The 19,143-nt window shown below is 44.8% G+C and overlaps 1 protein-coding gene across 1 annotated transcript; it reads right to left on the bottom strand.

The window, feature by feature from the left end:
- Positions 1 to 2,965: 2,965 nt before the first annotated feature.
- Positions 2,966 to 19,098, bottom strand: BORCS8 (BLOC-1 related complex subunit 8). Its single transcript, XM_040420368.1, has 5 exons — positions 19,011 to 19,098; positions 18,796 to 18,924; positions 8,178 to 8,290; positions 5,730 to 5,794; positions 2,966 to 3,370 (listed from the first exon to the last, which is right to left on the bottom strand). The coding sequence occupies exons 2-5, from the start codon at positions 18,836 to 18,838 to the stop codon at positions 3,259 to 3,261; spliced, it is 333 nt and encodes a 110-aa protein (XP_040276302.1). The 5' UTR covers positions 18,839 to 18,924; positions 19,011 to 19,098; the 3' UTR covers positions 2,966 to 3,258.
- Positions 19,099 to 19,143: the final 45 nt, after the last annotated feature.

Raw genomic sequence — 19,143 nt, 5'->3', positions numbered from 1 at the left:
AAATATTCCAAGTAGTTAAAAAAGACAAAAAACAACCAAATGGATATAATTTTTTTTAGTCACTCCATGTATTCTATTTCCTGTCCTGGCTCTTAACTTACTCCTTTGTTTGGACATTTAGCATGGCAAACAGTCTCTCCTGACTAAATGCTGTATTTTTCTACAGAGGATTGCAAACGAGTGTTCATAGGAACGCCCATTAGCGATCATCTTGCTGCCGATTGCCCAATGAACAAGCAAACGCCCTTTCATCGGGCAATTGAGACTTTTAAACACACTTTCTTTCGGTAATATACAGTCAGGTCCATAAACATTGGGACATCGACACAATTCTAACATTTTTGGTTCTATACACCACAATGTATTTGAAATGAAACAAACAAGATGTGCTTTACCTGCAGACTGACAGCTTTAATTTGAGGGTATTTACATCCAAATCAGGTGAACGGTGCAGGAATTACAACAGTTTGCATATGTGCCTCCCACTTGTTAAGGAACCAAAAGTAATGGGACAATTGGCTTCTCAGCTGTTCCATGGCCAGGTGTGTGTTATTCCCTCATTATCCCAATTACAATGAGCAGATAAAAGGTCCAGAGTTCATTTCAAGTGTGCTATTTGCATTTGGAATCTGTTGCTGTCAACTCTCAAGATGAGATCCAAAGAGCTGTCACTATCAGTGAAGCAAGCCATCATTAGGCTGAAAAAACAAAACAAACCCATCAGAGAGATAGCAAAAACATTAGGCGTGGCCAAAACAACAGTTTGGAACATTGTTAAAAAGAAGGAACGCATCGGTGAGCTCAGCAACACCAAAAGACCCGGAAGACCACTGAAAACAACTGTGGTGGATGACCAAAGAATTATTTCCCTGGTGAAGAAAACACCCTTAACAACAGTTGGCCAGATCAAGAACACTCTCCAGGAGGTAGGTGTATGTGTGTCAAAGTCAACAATCAAGAGAAGACTTCACCAGAGGGAATACAGAAGGTTCACCACAAGATGTAAACCATTGGTGAGCCTCAAAAACAGGAAGGCCAGATAAGAGTTTGCCAAACGACATCTAAAAAAGCCTTCACAGTTCTGGAACAACATCCTATGGACAGATGAGACCAAGATCAACTTGTACCAGAGTGATGAGAAGAGAAGAGTATGGAGAAGGAAAGGAACTGCTCATGATCCTAAGCATACCACCTCATCAGTGAAGCATGGTGGTGTTAGTGTCATGGCGTGGGCATGTATGGCTGCCAATGGAACTGGTTCTCTTGTATTTATTGATGATGTGACTGCTGACAAAAGATGAATTCTGAAGTGTTTCAGGCAATATTATCTGCTCATATTCAGCCAAATGCTTCAGAACTCATTGGACAGCGCTTCACGGTGCAGATGGACAATGACCCAAAGCATACTGCAAAAGCAACCAAAGAGTTTTTTTAAGGGAAAGAAGTGGAATGTTATGCAATGGCCAAGTCAATCACCTGACCTGAATCCAATTGAGCATGCATTTCACTTGCTGAAGAAAAAACCGAAGGGAAAATGCCCCAAGAACAAGCAGGAACTGAAGACAGTTGCAGTAGAGGCCTGGCAGAGCATCACCAGGGATGAAACCCAGTGTCTGGTGATGTCTATCCGTTCCAGACTTCAGGCTGTAATTGACTGCAAAGGATTTGCAACCAAGAATTAAAAAGTGAACGTTTGATTTATGAGCATTATTCTGTCCCATTACTTTTGGTCCCTTAACAAGTGGGAGGCACATATGCAAACTGTTGTAATTCCTACACCGTTCCCCTGATTTGGATGTAAATACCCTCAAATTAAAGCTGACAGTCTGCAGGTAAAGCACATCTTGTTCGTTTCATTTCAAATACATTGTGGTGTATAGAGCCCAAAATTTTAGAATTGTGTAAAATGTCCCAATATTTATGGACCTGACTGTAATTGCTATGGTAATATAGCAGAGTGCATACAAGCGCTGCTGCTCATTAGCCACATCCCCGACCCAGCCGTCCTCTCTGCACTTTCACTTTCCTTACTTCCTACACACACAGCTGAGGATCTTATCATCTGTATGTAGGATCATAATTCATGACAGGCAGAGCAGTGAGGAGGGCTGAGGCAGCTCAATAGCTCACTGCTTTGAAGTAACCCATTCTGTTGTGTCATTAGGACAGGTTTTGTGCGTGCTACTAGGGCAGCGGCCATTTTACTCTTCCTGATGATTACCTCCTAAAAAAAATTAGCCATTATAAATAATAAAAGCTATTTGGGAATGTGTTTATAAAGAAGTAATATTTAGGTATTTTCAGTCATTTTATTTTAGTCAATCCTGGAGAACCTCTTTAAGTCAACACTACTGTATGGATGCTTCCTGGTACAGCTCAACAGGCCACTCCAGGCCAAGTTGGACCTGGAAGCAAAGCACAGTGGGAAACACTAAAATGTCAGAATGGGAGCGGCAGGGATCAATAAGGAAAGTATAACTTATTTTGTATTAATTGTTAAATGGCTGGACAAGCCCTTTAAGTTATACAACTAGAATCTCTGCTCAATTCACTAAAGAGATCCAATTAAACAAATCTATATATGTCTTTAAAGGGTGTTCTCTCAAAAAGACAACCCCTATTTAACTAGATGCTGTGTGGTCCAGCTTCTCTAACCATTTATCAACATGGAAACATATCACTACATACCAGCCATCAACATAAATGGGCAACTATGTAATGTACAACCCCTTTAAGGACAGCTTGACACATTATATAACCTTCTCAACACAGGCAGTAATGAGCAAGGTGGCTCAGTGGTTAGCACTGGAGCCTTGCAGCATTGGGGTCCTTGGTTCAAATCCGACCGAGGAAAACATCTGCATGGAGCTTGTATGTTCTTCCCGTGGGTTTCCTCCGGGTGCTACAGTTTTCTTTCACACTCCAAAGACATACTGAGAGGGAACTTAGATTGTGAGCCCCATTGGCGACAGCGTGATGCTAATGTTGTAAAGCGCTGCGGAATATGTCAGCGCTATATAAGTGTGTAAAATAAAATAAATAACACAAAATGGCATGGAAGCAACACGAGCCATATGAAACAAGTCCCTACATAAATATACAGTGCATCATTTTGTTTTGGAACCACTGCACCCTTTACAGTATAACAAGTCCAAAATGCATACGTGCAGGAATGTAGTCGGACAGCACAGAGAATTCTTTCACAGCCTTGTGATTCTGTGCAGGAGGGCAGTAGGAGAGGCAGACAGCACCTATGTGCTACCTGCGGCTCTGGACGGCATTCAGCTGATGTTTTAGATTGATAGCTTGCTTTAGTAGGCCGTCAATGCTCTTGAAGTGCACACTGCTGAACGTCATACTTTTAACGGCACTAGGGGAACAAGTAACACATGAAAATATTTTTAACACATTGACAATCTTCACAGTCTGCCAACACCAAACATATAGTTTAAAGGGAACCTGTCACCTCAAAAATGCATATAAAACCGCCAGCATTACCTTATAGTAGCCCCCAGTCTGGTATTAATCATGTGTTTGATCCAGTAATCTGATGCTCCATACATGCCAAAAACTATGGGCCAGATTTATCATTAGCTCAGGTCAGAATAATGGAGTGAAAAAGTCCCAAAAAAAGTCCCAAACGCTAAAACTGCGCACAAATTTGCGACTTTTTTCTGCTCTGCACTATGCTCGCCAGTTTTCTGAAAGTGGGCGTGTTTTCTTATGTAAATGAATCTCTAGACAGATTTACTATTGGGACTATTTAAAAAGTCGCAATTTCACTCCAGTGAGGACCATGCTTATCTTATGAGACTTTTTAATAGAACATGCAACTTTTTCGTAAAGATGTGCGACTTTTGTAAAGCTGCTTACTGACGGATAAACTGCTACCGTCAAACCACATTTATTACAGTCTTAAAGGGCCGATCATAAATCTGACTTGGCTAAAACTGACTTTAGCCATATGTTAAAGTGGAGTGAGCTGTCAGAGTCATGATAAATCTGGCCCTATGTGTTAAGCGCCATAAGGCCGGTCAGCCTGAAGTCAAGGGGGCAACGGCCTCCTTGCTTCAAGTCAAGATAAGCACGACTAACCGTCAGCTCTTGTGTGTGATTGACATCCTGCAGTGCCGGAGACGGGATCGCGCAGTAACAAGCGCACCGCTCATGCGCGAGACTAACGCGATCCCGTCTCCGGCTCCCGCAGTTAGCCGGGTTTCATCAGCACACCACGCATGCGCAAGACTTACGCAATCCTAGGCCACATTGCATGATGTCAATCACACACAAGAGGGGATGGTTAGGGGGCGTGCTTATCTCGACTTGAAGCAAGGAGGCCGCGGCCCCCTTAACTTCAGGCTGACCGGCAAGATAGCGCTGATGGTGCTTAAAGGGAACCTGTCACCGGGATTTTGGGTATAGAGCTGAGGACATGGGTTGCTAGATGGCCGCTAGCACATCCGCAATACCCAGTCCCCATAGCTCTGTGTGCTTTTAGTGTGTAAAAAAACCGATTTGATACATATGCAAATTAACCTGAGATGAGCCCTGTATGTGAGATGAGGGACAGGACTCATCTCAGGTATTTTTGCATATGTATCAAATTAGTTTTTTTTTACACAATAAAAGCACACAGAGTTATGGGGACTGGGTATTGCGGATGCGCTAGCGGCCATCTAGCAACCCATGTCCTCAGCTCTATACACAAAATCCTGGTGACAGGATCCCTTTAAAACATAGTTTTTGGCATGTATAGAGCATCAGATTACCGGATCAAACACATCATTAACAACAGACTGGGGGCTACTATAAGGTAATGCTGGCGGTTTTATATGCTTTTTTGAGGTGATAGGTTCCCTTTAAAGTGCATCTGACATCAATTGAATGACATACTGTACAGACGGTGTGCAGTATAGGAAGCTACATATTGCTACCTAACTAGGTGGTGCAAAGATAATTCCTACCCATGCATAGGCTCTAAGGAATCAGCATCTTGAAGAGAGCCGATATGCTAAGGTATATGGAGAGAGCAGCACATGCATGGTCACCTCTCCATTCCCGGCTGGGCTCCATCGTGCCCCGTTTTCGAGATAGGAGTGGATTCCAGAGGTGGGACCTGCACCTATCAGACATTTGTGGGATTTCCTGTGGATATAAAGTGAGACAACCCCCTTTAACAAACACCTGTGAAGTAAAAGGTGTTGTCTGGGCTTTACGAAATGATGGCCCATCCTCAGGAGAGACCATCACTAGTTGAATGGTGGAGGTCCTACACCCCACACCCCTGACGATCAGGTGTTTGGTTGTAGTTCTGTCACCGAAAGTCGGCACTGAAACTATACCACACCGTCACCGTTGTAGTGGAGGGAGCTGGTTACTAATGCTCCAATTGACTTGGGGACCGAGTTATACCCTGAGGTTAGGCAACCCCTTTTACAAATGACACATTTAACCAGAATGTTAAAGTTTTTCCCCTTTTGTGACAGACAGAAAAATAAGCAGATATGCTTGAATACCAGTGATGATAGGATACTCGCCACCATGTACATATTCTTTATCCTTAATGGGTTAGATATAGTCCTCTTTATCTGATGTAAACTGTAATGCCAGTTATAATTTTCGGAGACAACAAATCCTCAAACAGTCATTCGGATCCTGTGTAATTTTACAGTGTATCCACCCAAAACATACAAATCTCTAATAATATAACTAAAAGCTGGAACACATACCTGCAGGCATACTCCACAGTATATACAGAGCCTTGACTTTGTTCTTCCCAATTCTGCATATCTGCCTGCAAAATCAAGAAAAAGGGAAATGGAGAAGATATAGGACTGCTATAATGAAGAGGCTGTGTACCCATGTAGCAGATTAGCTGCGGGCGAGTTCAGTATGGAATCAGCACTGAGATTCTGTAAATAAAGGACAATAAATGCAGGCACATGCTAGACTTTGGAAGGGAAGAAGCATTTGGCTTTTGGAGAGCTGAAATTGTTTTTGGGTGCCATGTCGAGGCTATGAGGTACCAGTATTGTACCCAAGAAAAGTGACCCCATTTGGAAACGACACCCCTTAAAGCATTCATCTAGGGGTGGAGTGCGCATTTCCAGGGTGAAAATTACAATTTCATTTACAGATATTCCATTTAAGTGCCAAATATATTGTGCCCAGTTTTCATCCCTGGAAACAACCCCTATGCCCCAAAAATGTGTAAGTTGGTTTTACTGAGCACAGCAGTACCTCACATGTGGCTTTTGTCTGCTGTATCGACAGCAGGGCTCAGAATGGAAATAGCACCATGCAAAATCTGAAGCCTATTTACTGCATTGTGCTAGGATTGCAGAGACTCAAAATATTTGAAACCCCTGAGAAGCGACCCCATTTTGGAAACTACACACCTCCAGACATTCATGAGCATTCTAACCCCAAATTAATGTGGAGGAGATTGGAATTTTTTTTTATTTAGATGCCCCATTTTAGTGCCAAAAATGTTGTGCCCGGTTAATGTCATGGAGCCTCATACTCATAAATGTGGGGTCTCCTGGATACAGCAATGCCCAGCAGTCTGCTGTCCGGGCACACAGAAGGGCTCAGAAGGGAATAAGTAGCATGATGCGGTACAGATAAGATGTTCGAAAGAACATCAGGGTAAATAAAATGAGAAATCAATTAAATGAAAAATCAAGGAATGTATGATAAAGTTTAAAACACTCTTTCTTACAAAGTCCAAGTGTTATGTACCACACTGGTAGATGTTGTCCTTTCCTATCCTCCTTTTGAAGCACAACCTGCACCCTATTCGAGTCCTTCGTTTCTTGCCAGCTTGGCTAGGGAAAAGCTGCTCTGGTACGGGTCGTATGACCTTGCCTCCAGAAATACTGGGATCCCCCCTTCCTAGTTCCCGAAGATTAGGCTTTTGATAACTACCTCTTGACATTCCAGGAATGTTTCCCTCTGGCTGCCCAATGATGATATCAGTAAAGTGTAAAAAAACAAAGACATCCTAGGCATGGCCATGTGGTAAATTGGGATGTAGTATAAGATGTCCCTGATGGGTGGCTTCTTCAGAAGCCCCATGTTCAAAAAAAGGCCCTAGAATTTGCACATCTCCCTCTGCATCTACAAGGGTCCACCTGTGGGGCCGGGCCTATAATGATGTGGGGTGACTGGCAATAAACTGCTGGGCATACAGTATTGTCTGGGACAACATGATGTCAATCAATTCATCACTGAATAAGTGCTTGAAATGGTCAATCTCACTGAATCCTGTTGTGTCAAACTCCATCCTCAAACTGTCCATGTACTGGGGGATCACTTGTCTCTATGGTGCTCCTGGGGCATCTTGGGGGGTCCCTCCTCCTCATCACTTAATGAGAAGGTTGTCAAGTAAAACAGTCTTTGTCAGAAGCATGAAATGAAAATGCCTCTTTAGTGCTAAATGTTTTGGGACATTTTTATTGATATACAAATCTAACTATGCCTCCCTGACCCTAACAGTTTTTTTCAGTTTTAGCAAAACATTTTTTGTTATTGTTTTACAGTTTTTTCCCTAAAGGACAATTAGCAACCAGGGACTCACTGATCAAACATCTCAGGCAAGGAGGAGGAGAGGATACAAGCAGTGTGTAGGAACCAGTATATGGTGGAGGGGGTGCTATATAAAATGCAATCAGGCCCAAAAAACTGCAAACACAGACAAAGAGCATCCGCTCTGAACAGGGCCGAGACAGACGGAAACACTGGTGTTTGACGTCAGTGATTACTGCCTTTGGTCAACGCTCAGTGACTAACCAATGGCAGAGATGGGGAGATGGAACCACTGCTATTGGTCCCTGGGGGGGTGAGCAGTCATGTCTGATGTTCAGGACAGTAGAAAATTTTTTAAAAAAACTACAGTATCCCCCAGTTCCAAGAAGAAGAAAAAAAAAAAAAAAGCACCGTACGCGCCCAAAAGAAGACATGTCCACGATAATGCTCCTGTGTATATTCCAGAGGGTAGAAAGAAGGGCAACACTCTCTGTGTGAAAGGTGGAAGCCTTTAATCCATCATTTGTGATCCAGTAAATGCAAGGCTTCAGCCATACATTAGCCTTTTTCAAGCAGTTAGACCTCCACTAATTCTACATGACCAGATACCGTTTCATAGTATAGTACAAACTCGCGTTATGCTTGCCCACCTTGTGCTGTGCCAGTTCCGGAAGAGACCTGCGGACATGTTCTTGAAGCCTATATAAAGCCACAGACGGCTCGTTGGCAAGGACATACATGCTCTCAGTGAACTTGTCCGTAACTAGAAAAAAAATAGAAAAAGAAGAGTGTTACGGTAATTCTCCAGAGGACCACCCCTTACCCAGACCAGATTTCCTGTCGCAGCCATTTGCTTCTACAAGAAAATTCCCATAGGAATCAATGCAATTTTGGGTGGTGGTCTCAAAAAGGTTTCGCTGTACTTTGTTCACACTGGCATTATGGCTTCTGCTGTAAAACATATCACTGATTGACAGATCCATACTGAAACAGATCTCACTGACAGAATGTAATCCAGAACATAAGGATTATTCACACGTTCGTATCTATTTTTCAATCCATGAAAAAAGGTCTATTTTCCATGTATGAAGAATGGTTATTTTTTCATAAAAACTGCAACAAGATGCTTCCAAATATTGCGTCACATCTTTATCAAATATTTCTTTTAATATCCCACATAGCATGAAATCCACATATGAACAAAGTCCAAAGGTCCAAATTAAAATTTTCAAAAAAGGTAATCCACAAGAAGACACGATGGAGGTAAATCAAGTGCGATCATACGCAGATGCGACATGGACCCTGAAACGTCGCGTCTGTGTGTGATCCCTTAATTCTCCGCCATCGTGTCTTCCTGGATTACCTGTTTAAAAATTTAGACTTGCCTTGCACCTTTAGACTGTTCCCTATGTAGAGTTTTATGCCTTTGCTATAAGGGATATTTAAAGAAGGAATTAGTAAAGAAGTGAAGTAATATTTGGAAGCTGCAGTATTTTCTATGGATCATATGGACATGGGAGCCTCATGAACTACGTCATGTTAAGGTAATCCACTGGCTGCTGGGGGTTTGATTTATTTAATGTGTTATTTTTTCATACATGCATAAAACAGATGACATGTAGAGGCCAAAAAAGGGACATGGACGTCAATGAAAACGTACACAGATGTGATTAAAACCTCACTAATCTTGTACAGCGTGATGTTAAATTCTTTACATATAAAGGACAGCTCATATTAGGGGTGGGCGATATAGACGATATGCAATATAAACTATATCAATTTGGCCAATGATAGAGATTTCGTTTATATCGCGGTAGAACATGGCATGCACCATGTTCTCCTGAGTTGGCACAGTGGAGAAGGAGGGAGGGAGTCCCTCCCCACTGTGTGCGGCTGCCGCTGACCACCAATGAGAACAGACTAGGAGGAGGAGGGGAGGGACTGTGGCCACTGCGCCACCAATGAGAACAGAGAGGAGGAGGAGGAGGGAAGGGACTGTGCCTCTATGACTGCACGCTGTGATCCACCGCGATTAACCCCTCAGGTCCTGAGGGGTTAATTGCGGCAGATCACGGCACGCAGTAATAGAGGCCAGGTATGGGATATGGCTGGCACATGCAGGCTACGTTTGTATTCAGGCATATTAACTATATTCATTGGTGGCGCAGTGGCCACAGTCACTCCCTTCTACTCCCCCTCTTCAAAGTATTATATTAATTGCGCCCCCCCCCCCCCCCCCCCCTCCACACGATTAAATCTTTGGTGGCAGTGGCCCCAGGGTAGCAGCTTCTGATCGGAGCCCCAGCAGTGTAAGCCTGGGGCTCCGATCGGTTACCATGGCAGCCAGGACGCTACTGAAGCCCTGGCTGCCATAGTCAGCTCACTGCTGCTGTGTGCACAAAGCACAGAGCAGCAGGGAGAGTGTGAAGTCCTATTCACCCTAATAGAGCTCTGTAGCTCTATTAGGGTGAATATGACAAGGGTTCTAGCCCCTAAGGGGGCTAGTAGTTATTAAATAAAAAGTAAACCCCCCCAAATATAGAATATATCGCGATATATATCGCACATGCTTAAAATTATATCGCAATATAGATTTTAGGCCATATTGCCCACCCCTATCTCATACACAAAAGAATGTCATCAACCTAAAACTATTTGCTTAAAAACTCATTCACCAATCCCGTTATACTATATACACATTTATTTATGGCGTCTCCCAGTTCCTCCAACCTAAGCCCAGACTACTCGTCTCTCATTTTCAATCCCCACTTAACGAATGTTGCCTCTGCGCAGCGCAAACATTTTAATGCTGTACAGAGACACAGCATTAAAACGAAGTTGGGTAACGAAGCTTGGAGCCGAAGTTCGATTCGCTCACCCCTAAATATCAGATCTGCTGTTTAAAGATGGCACTCCTCTACATCTTATTCACACTGAAGAGGACACTGTAAGTTGGACCCCCATCTATCTGATGCTGATGACCTATCCCGATAAGGGATCAATATCTGTAGCTCAGACAACATTTTTAAATTAGTGTATTAAGATACTGCGCTGAAGGACATTTTATGGTAATCGATATTACTGTACAGGAGTAGCAACTAGATAAAGACTGGCACGCGAAGATATATCACTATACAGGTATTGAGCTGGTTTAAAACCGTTTACCTGTAGTGAAGGCTTCAGTTTGCGTGCTTCTGTCTGCGTCCCTGTAGTTTGGTGAGGCGATTTTTTCTTTCTTTCTTACTTCTTCTTTTTTCTCTTTCTATTTTCTTTTTTGCTTTGGTTGTCAATTTACTTGTTCTTGATGCTCTGAGTCAGATAGGGTAATCCAGCTGCAGGATGGGTCGGCGTGCTGCCTCGTGCCCCGGCCGGTGGCGCGCTGCTGCCACAAGTGGAGGTGTGTGAAGGGGAGTGGTTGGCACTCACTTGGAGTGAGTTAGTGACGTCACTACAGCGGTCATACAAAGACCAGCAGGTACCAGGTATCTTTCACCAACGCGTTTCGAACAGGACGCTGTTCTTCCTCAGGGAGTATTGCCTGGTTGTTCATGCACCTTTTTTATAGGCGCTTCTCCAGAGCTTTAACCCCTTCCCTGCCGATCCTGCATGAATTCATTACCACTCATCTATTCAAAAGCGAACAATTCTAGCTCCGCATTTAGTCCATTTGGTATCAGGCTGTCCATATTGAATATCCATTTTGTTTCCTTTTTGGACATCTCCTTAATGTAGTCCCCCCCCCCCCCTCTTGTTTGGTGGTATTGCTTCAACCCCACAGAACTGGGACCCGGCAAAGTTTCCCCCATGCTTTATACTGTAGTGACGCGATAGTGGATGTCCTTCATATTTTCTGGTTATGTTGTATATATGTTCTCCTATTCTTTTCTTTAGGGTTCTCTTAGTGCGGCCTACATAAATTTTATTGCAGGGGCATGTTAAAGTGTATATGACCCCCTTGCTGTTGCAGGTGATGAAGTGTTTTATGGTGTGTTTGTAGGATCCCTCTGTATTGTTGATTTCTGTTATTATTTTTTTGTTTTTTGATATTTTGCATCCTCTGCAGGTTCTGCACGGATGGAAACCTCCTAGCCCCCCTTCCTTTTGTTTCTGATTTTTTTCCCCTATATTGGTTCCTGTACATCTGCCTGTTGATGCAATCATATTGCCTATATTTTGCTCCCTTCGAAATACTAATTTTGGGTCTTTAGGGATAAATTCTCCTATTATTTTGTCCTCCTTGAGAATGTCCCAATGTTTTTTTACTATTTTTTTAAAAGTTGGTACCTGATCACTGTACAGTGTAATGATAGGTGGTATTTTTGTATTGGTTTCAATCTCAGGAGTGCTTATATTTTTGTTTTTCTTGTTTGCTGTTAGTAAGGTCTGTCTGTTTAATTGGTTTATTTCATATTTTTGCTCAGACAATCTTATTGCATCATATCCCTTATACTCCAGTTTTTTCTGTAGAGTATCTGCCTCCCTTTCATATTCCTCTATTTCTGTGCAGTTTCGTCTTAACCTCATGAACTGACTCCGCGGGATGTTTTCCAGCCATTTGGGAAGGTGGCAGCTGTTCATCGATATAAAGCTGTTCCCATCCGTGGGTTTGCTGTAGGTTTTGGTAAGTAGTTTGTTTCCCTCTGTGTAGATAGTTAGGTCCAAAAAATTAATTTCTCTTCTGCTGTATGTTGAACTAAATTCTAAGTAAAAATCATTTTTATTGATATCATTTAAAAATTCCAGCAGTTTTGTTTCTCCCCCATCCCATATGAAAACAATATCGTCTATAAAACGTCGCCAGAGGACGAGACCCGCACGGGGTGCGCCACCTGGGTGGATAGTCAGTTCCTCCCACCACCCGACATATAGGTTAGCGAACCCCGTTGCGAATCTCGTCCCCATCGCGGTACCCCACGTCTGCAGGTAAAAATTCCCATTATATAAAAAAATTTTTTTAGTTAAAATAAACATGATACATTCTCCCAGGAAGTTAATTTGCGCTTCAGGCATTTGCCCTTTTGTTGTTAAAAAATGTTTAACGGCGTCTACCCCTTTTTTGTTTTCTATCACGGTGTATAGTGATTTTACATCCAGTGTGCCAATTATGTAGTTATTTTTCCATTCTATATTGTTGAGAATTTGTAGAGTATGTTGGGTGTCTTTGAGATAGGTTGGAAGTACCTGTACGTAAGGTTGTAGTTGCTGGTCAATATATCTGGACAATGAGCTAGTAAGACAGTCTATACCTGACACAATAGGTCTCCCTGGTGGGTTTTTTATACTTTTATGTACTTTGGGATTTTGGTATAGTACAGCGATTTTTGGATGAATGTTATTTATAAAAGTTGCTTCTTTTTTGTTTAAAATGCCTGTGTCTCTTCCTTTTTGGACTAGCCCTTTCAGTTGTTTTTTGAAAAGTTCAGTGGGGTCACTTTTTAATTTTTTGTATGTCCTTGCGTCACTTAAAATATTTTCAGTTTCCCTCTTATAGTCCTCGGTGTTTAGTAGGACTATACCCCCCCCCCCCCTTGTCAGCTGGGCGTATAATGATGTTGTGGTCTTTTTGCATGCTGAAGATGGCTTTCTTTTCTTCCTCCGAAATATTGCGCATATATTGTTTTTTTTTTGGGTATTTAATTTTCCTTATGTCCCTTGTTACTTGGTTCATGAAACTGTTTAGGGCTGAGGAATATTCCTGTATGGGGTTATATTTTGATTTCGGCTTTAGGTCAGTGTGTTTAAAAGTGTCGTTTGGCTCCTCCTCTGTCTCTTTACATGTTTCCTTGTATTGGTTTTTTTGGGGTATTGGGTTGTTTATAGATTTTTTTATAAAATATTTTTTCAGGGCTAGGTTCCTCATAAATTTTCTCACCCCGATGAATGCCTCAAATTTTTTGAGGTGCACCGTGGGAGCGAATTTTAGTCCCTTTTTGAGGATTTTTTCCTCCCCTGGTTTTAGAATATGGTTGCTGAGGTTATATATTTTTTGTCCCCATTTTTCATCCGTTTCTGCACAGAAATAGAGGAATATGAAAGGGAGGCAGATACTCTACAGAAAAAACTGGAGTATAAGGGATATGATGCAATAAGATTGTCTGAGCAAAAATATGAAATAAACCAATTAAACAGACAGACCTTACTAACAGCAAACAAGAAAAACAAAAATATAAGCACTCCTGAGATTGAAACCAATACAAAAATACCACCTATCATTACACTGTACAGTGATCAGGTACCAACTTTTAAAAAAATAGTAAAAAAACATTGGGACATTCTCAAGGAGGACAAAATAATAGGAGAATTTATCCCTAAAGACCCAAAATTAGTATTTCGAAGGGCGCAAAATATAGGCAATATGATTGCATCAACAGGCAGGTGCACAGGAACCAACATAGGAGAAAAAAAATCAGAAACAAAAGGAAGGGGGTCTAGGAGGTTTCCATCCGTGCAGAACCTGCAGAGGATGCAAAATATCAAAAAACAAAAAAATAATAACAGAAATCAACAATACAGAGGGATCCTACAAACACACCATAAAACACTTCATCACCTGCAACAGCAAGGGGGTCATATACACTTTAACATGCCCCTGCAATAAAATTTATGTAGGCCGCACTAAGAGAACCCTAAAGAAAAGAATAGGAGAACATATATACAACATAACCAGAAAATATGAAGGACATCCACTATCGCGTCACTACAGTATAAAGCATGGGGGAAACTTTGCCGGGTCCCAGTTCTGTGGGGTTGAAGCAATACCACCAAACAAGAGGAGGGGGGGGGTAGGGTTGGACGATATCAAAAATATTCAGACGATAACGATATTAAAAAATTTATCGCGATAACGATATATATCGCGATAAATACCCGTTTAAAAGAAAAAAAAACACAAGGAGACGTTATACTGTATGGGGGGCCACAAGGAGACGTTATACTGTATGGGGGGCCACAAGGAGACGTTATACTGTATGGGGGGCCACAAGGAGACGTTATACTGTATGGGGGCAGCCACAAGGAGACGTTATACTGTATGGGGGGGCCACAAGGAGACGTTATACTGTATGGGGGGGCCACAAGGAGACGTTATACTGTATGGGGGGGCCACAAGGAGACATTATACTGTATGGGGGCAGCCACAAGGAGACGTTATACTGTATGGGGGGCCACAAGTAGACGTTATACTGTATGGGGGGCCACAAGTAGACGTTATACTGTATGGGGGCAGCCACAAGGAGACGTTACACTGTATGGGGACAGCCACAAGGAGGCGTTACACTGTATGGGGGGGCCACAAGGAGGCGTTACACTGTATGGGGGCAGCCACAAGGAGGCGTTACACTGTATGGGGGGGCCACAAGGAGGCGTTACACTGTATGGGGGGGCCACAAGGAGGCGTTACACTGTATGGGGGGGCCACAAGGAGGCGTTACACTGTATGGGGGAGCCACAAGGAGGCGTTACACTGTATGGGGACAGCCACAAGGAGGCGTTACACTGTATGGGGGGGCCACAAGGAGGCATTACACTGTATGGGGGGGCCACAAGGAGGCATTACACTGTATGGGGGGGCCACAAGGAGGCGTTACACTGTATGGGGGGGCCACAAGGAGGCATTACACTGTATGGGGGGGCCACAAGGAGGCGTTACACTGTATGGGGGGGGCCACAAGGAGGCGTTACACTGTATGGGGGGGCCACAAGGAGGCGTTACACTGTATGGGGGGGGCCACAAGGAGGCGTTACACTGTATGGGGGGGCCACAAGGAGGCGTTACACTGTATGGGGGGCCACAAGGAGGCGTTACACTGTATGGGGGGCCACAAGGAGGCGTTACACTGTATGGGGGGCCACAAGGAGGCGTTACACTGTATGGGGGGCCACAAGGAGGCGTTACACTGTATGGGGGGCCACAAGGAGGCGTTACACTGTATGGGGGGCCACAAGGAGGCGTTACACTGTATGGGGGGCCACAAGGAGGCGTTACACTGTATGGGGGGCCACAAGGAGGCGTTACACTGTATGGGGGGCCACAAGGAGGCGTTACACTGTATGGGGGGCCACAAGGAGGCGTTACACTGTATGGGGGGCCACAAGGAGGCGTTACACTGTATGGGGGGCCACAAGGAGGCGTTACACTGTATGGGGGGCCACAAGGAGGCGTTACACTGTATGGGGGGCCACAAGGAGGCGTTACACTGTATGGGGGGCCACAAGGAGGCGTTACACTGTATGGGGGGCCACAAGGAGGCGTAACACTGTATGGGGGGCCACAAGGAGGCGTTACACTGTATGGGGGGCCACAAGGAGGTGTTATAATAAGGTCTTGTGGCCACAGGCCACCATACATGCAGTAATACTTTGCGATATACCTTTCCCGCGGCTGCCTCGCTTGTGTGCTCTGATTCTGACATCAGATGCCGGTGGGCAGAGATTTGAATATGGGAGCAAGGAGGAGGGAGAGCCGGGGCGGCCGCTGCGGGAAGTAGTAAGTTTATAATTTCGTCACCAGAGCACACACTAGTGAGGCAGCTGCAGGAAAAGTCTCTCCAGAGACACCAGTACTCACACAGGGGATCGATTCGCCATCGCCACATATACAATAGAGCCGGTGGGTGACGACGGTGATGATGTCAGATGGTGGGTGGAGACTTGACTAAGGGAGGCGGAGCAAGAAGGAGCCAGGCCAGGAGCGAGAGGAAGTAATGTTACTCAGCGGCAGCGCTATGCAAGGTGCAGCGGCGGGCGGGCGCACGTTTAGAAGCGGTCAGCGCACAATGTGAGCTGACCGCTTTGATGACGTCACAAAATACCGCGGTATTTTGGAAACAGCGATATCGCCATATCGCCGTTTTTTTAATACCGCGGTATATCGTGATACCGGTATATCGCCCAACCCTAGGGGGGGGGGGGGGACTACATTAAGGAGATGTCCAAAAAGGAAACAAAATGGATATTCAATATGGACAGCCTGATACCAAATGGACTAAATGCGGAGCTAGAATTGTTCGCTTTTGAATAGATGAGTGGTAATGAATTCATGCAGGATCGGCAGGGAAGGGGTTAAAGCTCTGGAGAAGCGCCTATAAAAAAGGTGCATGAACAACCAGGCAATACTCCCTGAGGAAGAACAGCGTCCTGTTCGAAACGCGTTGGTGAAAGATACCTGGTACCTGCTGGTCTTTGTATGACCGCTGTAGTGACGTCACTAACTCACTCCAAGTGAGCGCCAACCACTCCCCTTCACACACCTCCACTTGTGGCAGCAGCGCGCCACCGGCCGGGGCACGAGGCAGCACGCCGACCCATCCTGCAGCTGGATTACCCTATCTGACTCAGAGCATCAAGAACAAGTAAATTGACAACCAAAGCAAAAAGGAAAATAGAAAGAGAAAAAAGAAGAAGTAAGAAAGAAAGAAAAAAATCGCCTCACCAAACTACAGGGACGCAGACAGAAGCACGCAAACTGAAGCCTTCACTATAGGTAAACGGTTTTAAACCAGCTCAATACCTGTATAGTGATATATCTTCGCGTGCCAGTCTTTATCTAGTTGCTACTCCTGTACAGTAATATCGATTACCATAAAATGTCCTTCAGCGCAGTATCTTAATACACTACTTTGTCTTTCCTGTGCGGCATTTTTGTGTGGTTCTGCCGCGATACCGCTGCTTTCTACACATAGCATCCACTGAGCGCCACCTCTGCAACTCCTCACAACATTTTTAAATTGCTGGGGTCAGCGTTATCGATGCTGCAGAGTGTCAGACAGGGGCGGACTGACCGGGTGGGCACTTCGGACATGGTCCGAGGGCCCGGCCGGGATGGGGGCCCGCCGCAGAATAACAATGTGGTAATGGCAGCGGGGCCTGGTGCACTCACTGTATTCTATCGCACCGGGCCCCGCTCACTGTAATACTAATTTTCATATGTGTATAAGAAGAGAAATCCTCTGCGATCCTCTCCCTCTCTGTACTCACAAACTCAGTAGCAGGCAGGCCGGGCGGCAGCGCAACTCACTGACGTCACGCGCCTGCTCCGCCGGCTTCATTCATAAAGTGGGAGGAGCAGGCGCGTGACGTCAGTGAGTTACGCTGCCGCCCGGCCTGCTATTGAGTTTGTGAGTACAGAGAGGGAGAGGATCGCAGAGGATTTATCTTCTTGTTCACATATGAAACTTAGTATTACAGTGAGCGGGGCCCGGTGCGATAGAATAAAGTGACTGCACCGGGCCCCGCTGCCATTACAACACCAGATGCCGGCCCCCAGACCCTGTATTGGGGGTCATTCACTCACAGGGACACTGTTATGATGGGATCTGTGGATGACACATATATAGCATAAGGTGCAATATATGTGCCATCCACAGAGCCCCCACGACAGTGCCATCCACAGAGCCCCCACAACAGTGCCATCCACAGAGCCCCCACAACAGTGCCAGCCACAGAGCCCCCACAACAGTGCCACCCACAGAGCCACTAGAGGCTGGCTTATTGCTGGAACGTAAACAATGCAGCTTCTCTAGAACATTGCAGCTCGATTTGCAAAAGGGACACTGTACCCAGACCACGTCAATGAGCTGAAGTGGTCTGGGTGCCTTTTGTGTCACTTTAACTTTGAAATCTTATTAAAGATTGTGTAGGGTGTGGCTGGAGGCGGGACAAGGGTGGGGCTTGCAGCAGAACATGGGTGGGGCCTGTAAGAGGGCCCTTGATTTATTTTGCCCGGGGGCCCTGAGGGTTCTCAGTCCGCCCCTGGTGTCAGATACTGATGACCTGAAGATAGGTCGTAAGATCTGTAGCACAGACAACCCCTTTACCACATCTCAGGGTAGTGACTGCGGCATCTAAGTGGTTAGATAGAGACTGCGGAGTTCTGATGCGTTTACATGGCAGCTAAAGAGAGTTCTCCGGTCTGCCATTTGTGTAATACTAATAGGATGCCTGTCAGTATATGGAAGTAGTGCAGTGCATTACATCAGCGATAAAACAATCGTATGGGAACTTTAAAAAAGTGACTAAGATAGAACTGCACAAAACTTTATCATGAAAAAAAGAACACGGCTGGTATTACCGCAATGTAATGAACACACTATGTAAACCGCACAATGAATGCCTGAGCCTGAGTTCACACTTCAGTGATTGGTAGTGAAGCCTAAGCAGAGATCAGGTGTAATGGAAAGATCCGCACCTGTTTTGGTTCCCAATCACTGAAGTGTGAACTCAGCCTAAGCACTGCCAGCGGTCCTCCTCCACCTAGAAGTGTCACATTACCTTTCTTCACCTTGATCTGCATCTCCTGCTCCTCCATGACCATGGCACTGCTTACACAGCTGGGGCTACTCCTCGCGTCCAGTCCGCCACCAATAGAAGTCCGGGTGCAACAAAGCTCAAAGGTTCCGCCTGTAAACCAGAGAGTAACACATGAAACCCGCGCGCGTGTATATCATACCGGCCCATACAACCCCACACTGAGCTGCACTGGTTACCGCGGGACTACAAATCCCAGCAGTTCTCGGATAGCATCAGGTAGACCGTTCCATCCATGACATCTGACCAGCCTACGGCGAATCACAGCACGGTCTGGATTATGGACCAATCAGGAGCTGCGTGGTGCGGGCC

The sequence above is a fragment of the Bufo bufo genome, chromosome 2, assembly GCF_905171765.1.
Source record: "Bufo bufo chromosome 2, aBufBuf1.1, whole genome shotgun sequence".
Classification (NCBI taxonomy): domain Eukaryota; kingdom Metazoa; phylum Chordata; class Amphibia; order Anura; family Bufonidae; genus Bufo; species Bufo bufo.
This window is presented reverse-complemented; position numbering and strand designations above follow the sequence as displayed.

What these genes read in the sequence shown, in the direction of transcription:
- BORCS8 (XM_040420368.1), bottom strand. Translation starts at nt 18,838, where the DNA reads ATGGTCATGGAGGAGCAGGAGATGCAGATCAAGGTGAAGAAAG. An exon ending in CGGAACTGGCACAGCACAAG is followed by an intron (nt 5,795 to 8,177) that starts GTGGGCAAGCAT and finishes TTGATTTTGCAG; the next exon opens with GCAGATATGCAGAATTGGGA. An exon ending in ACTGTGGAGTATGCCTGCAG is followed by an intron (nt 3,371 to 5,729) that starts GTATGTGTTCCA and finishes TTGTTCCCCTAG; the next exon opens with TGCCGTTAAAAGTATGACGT.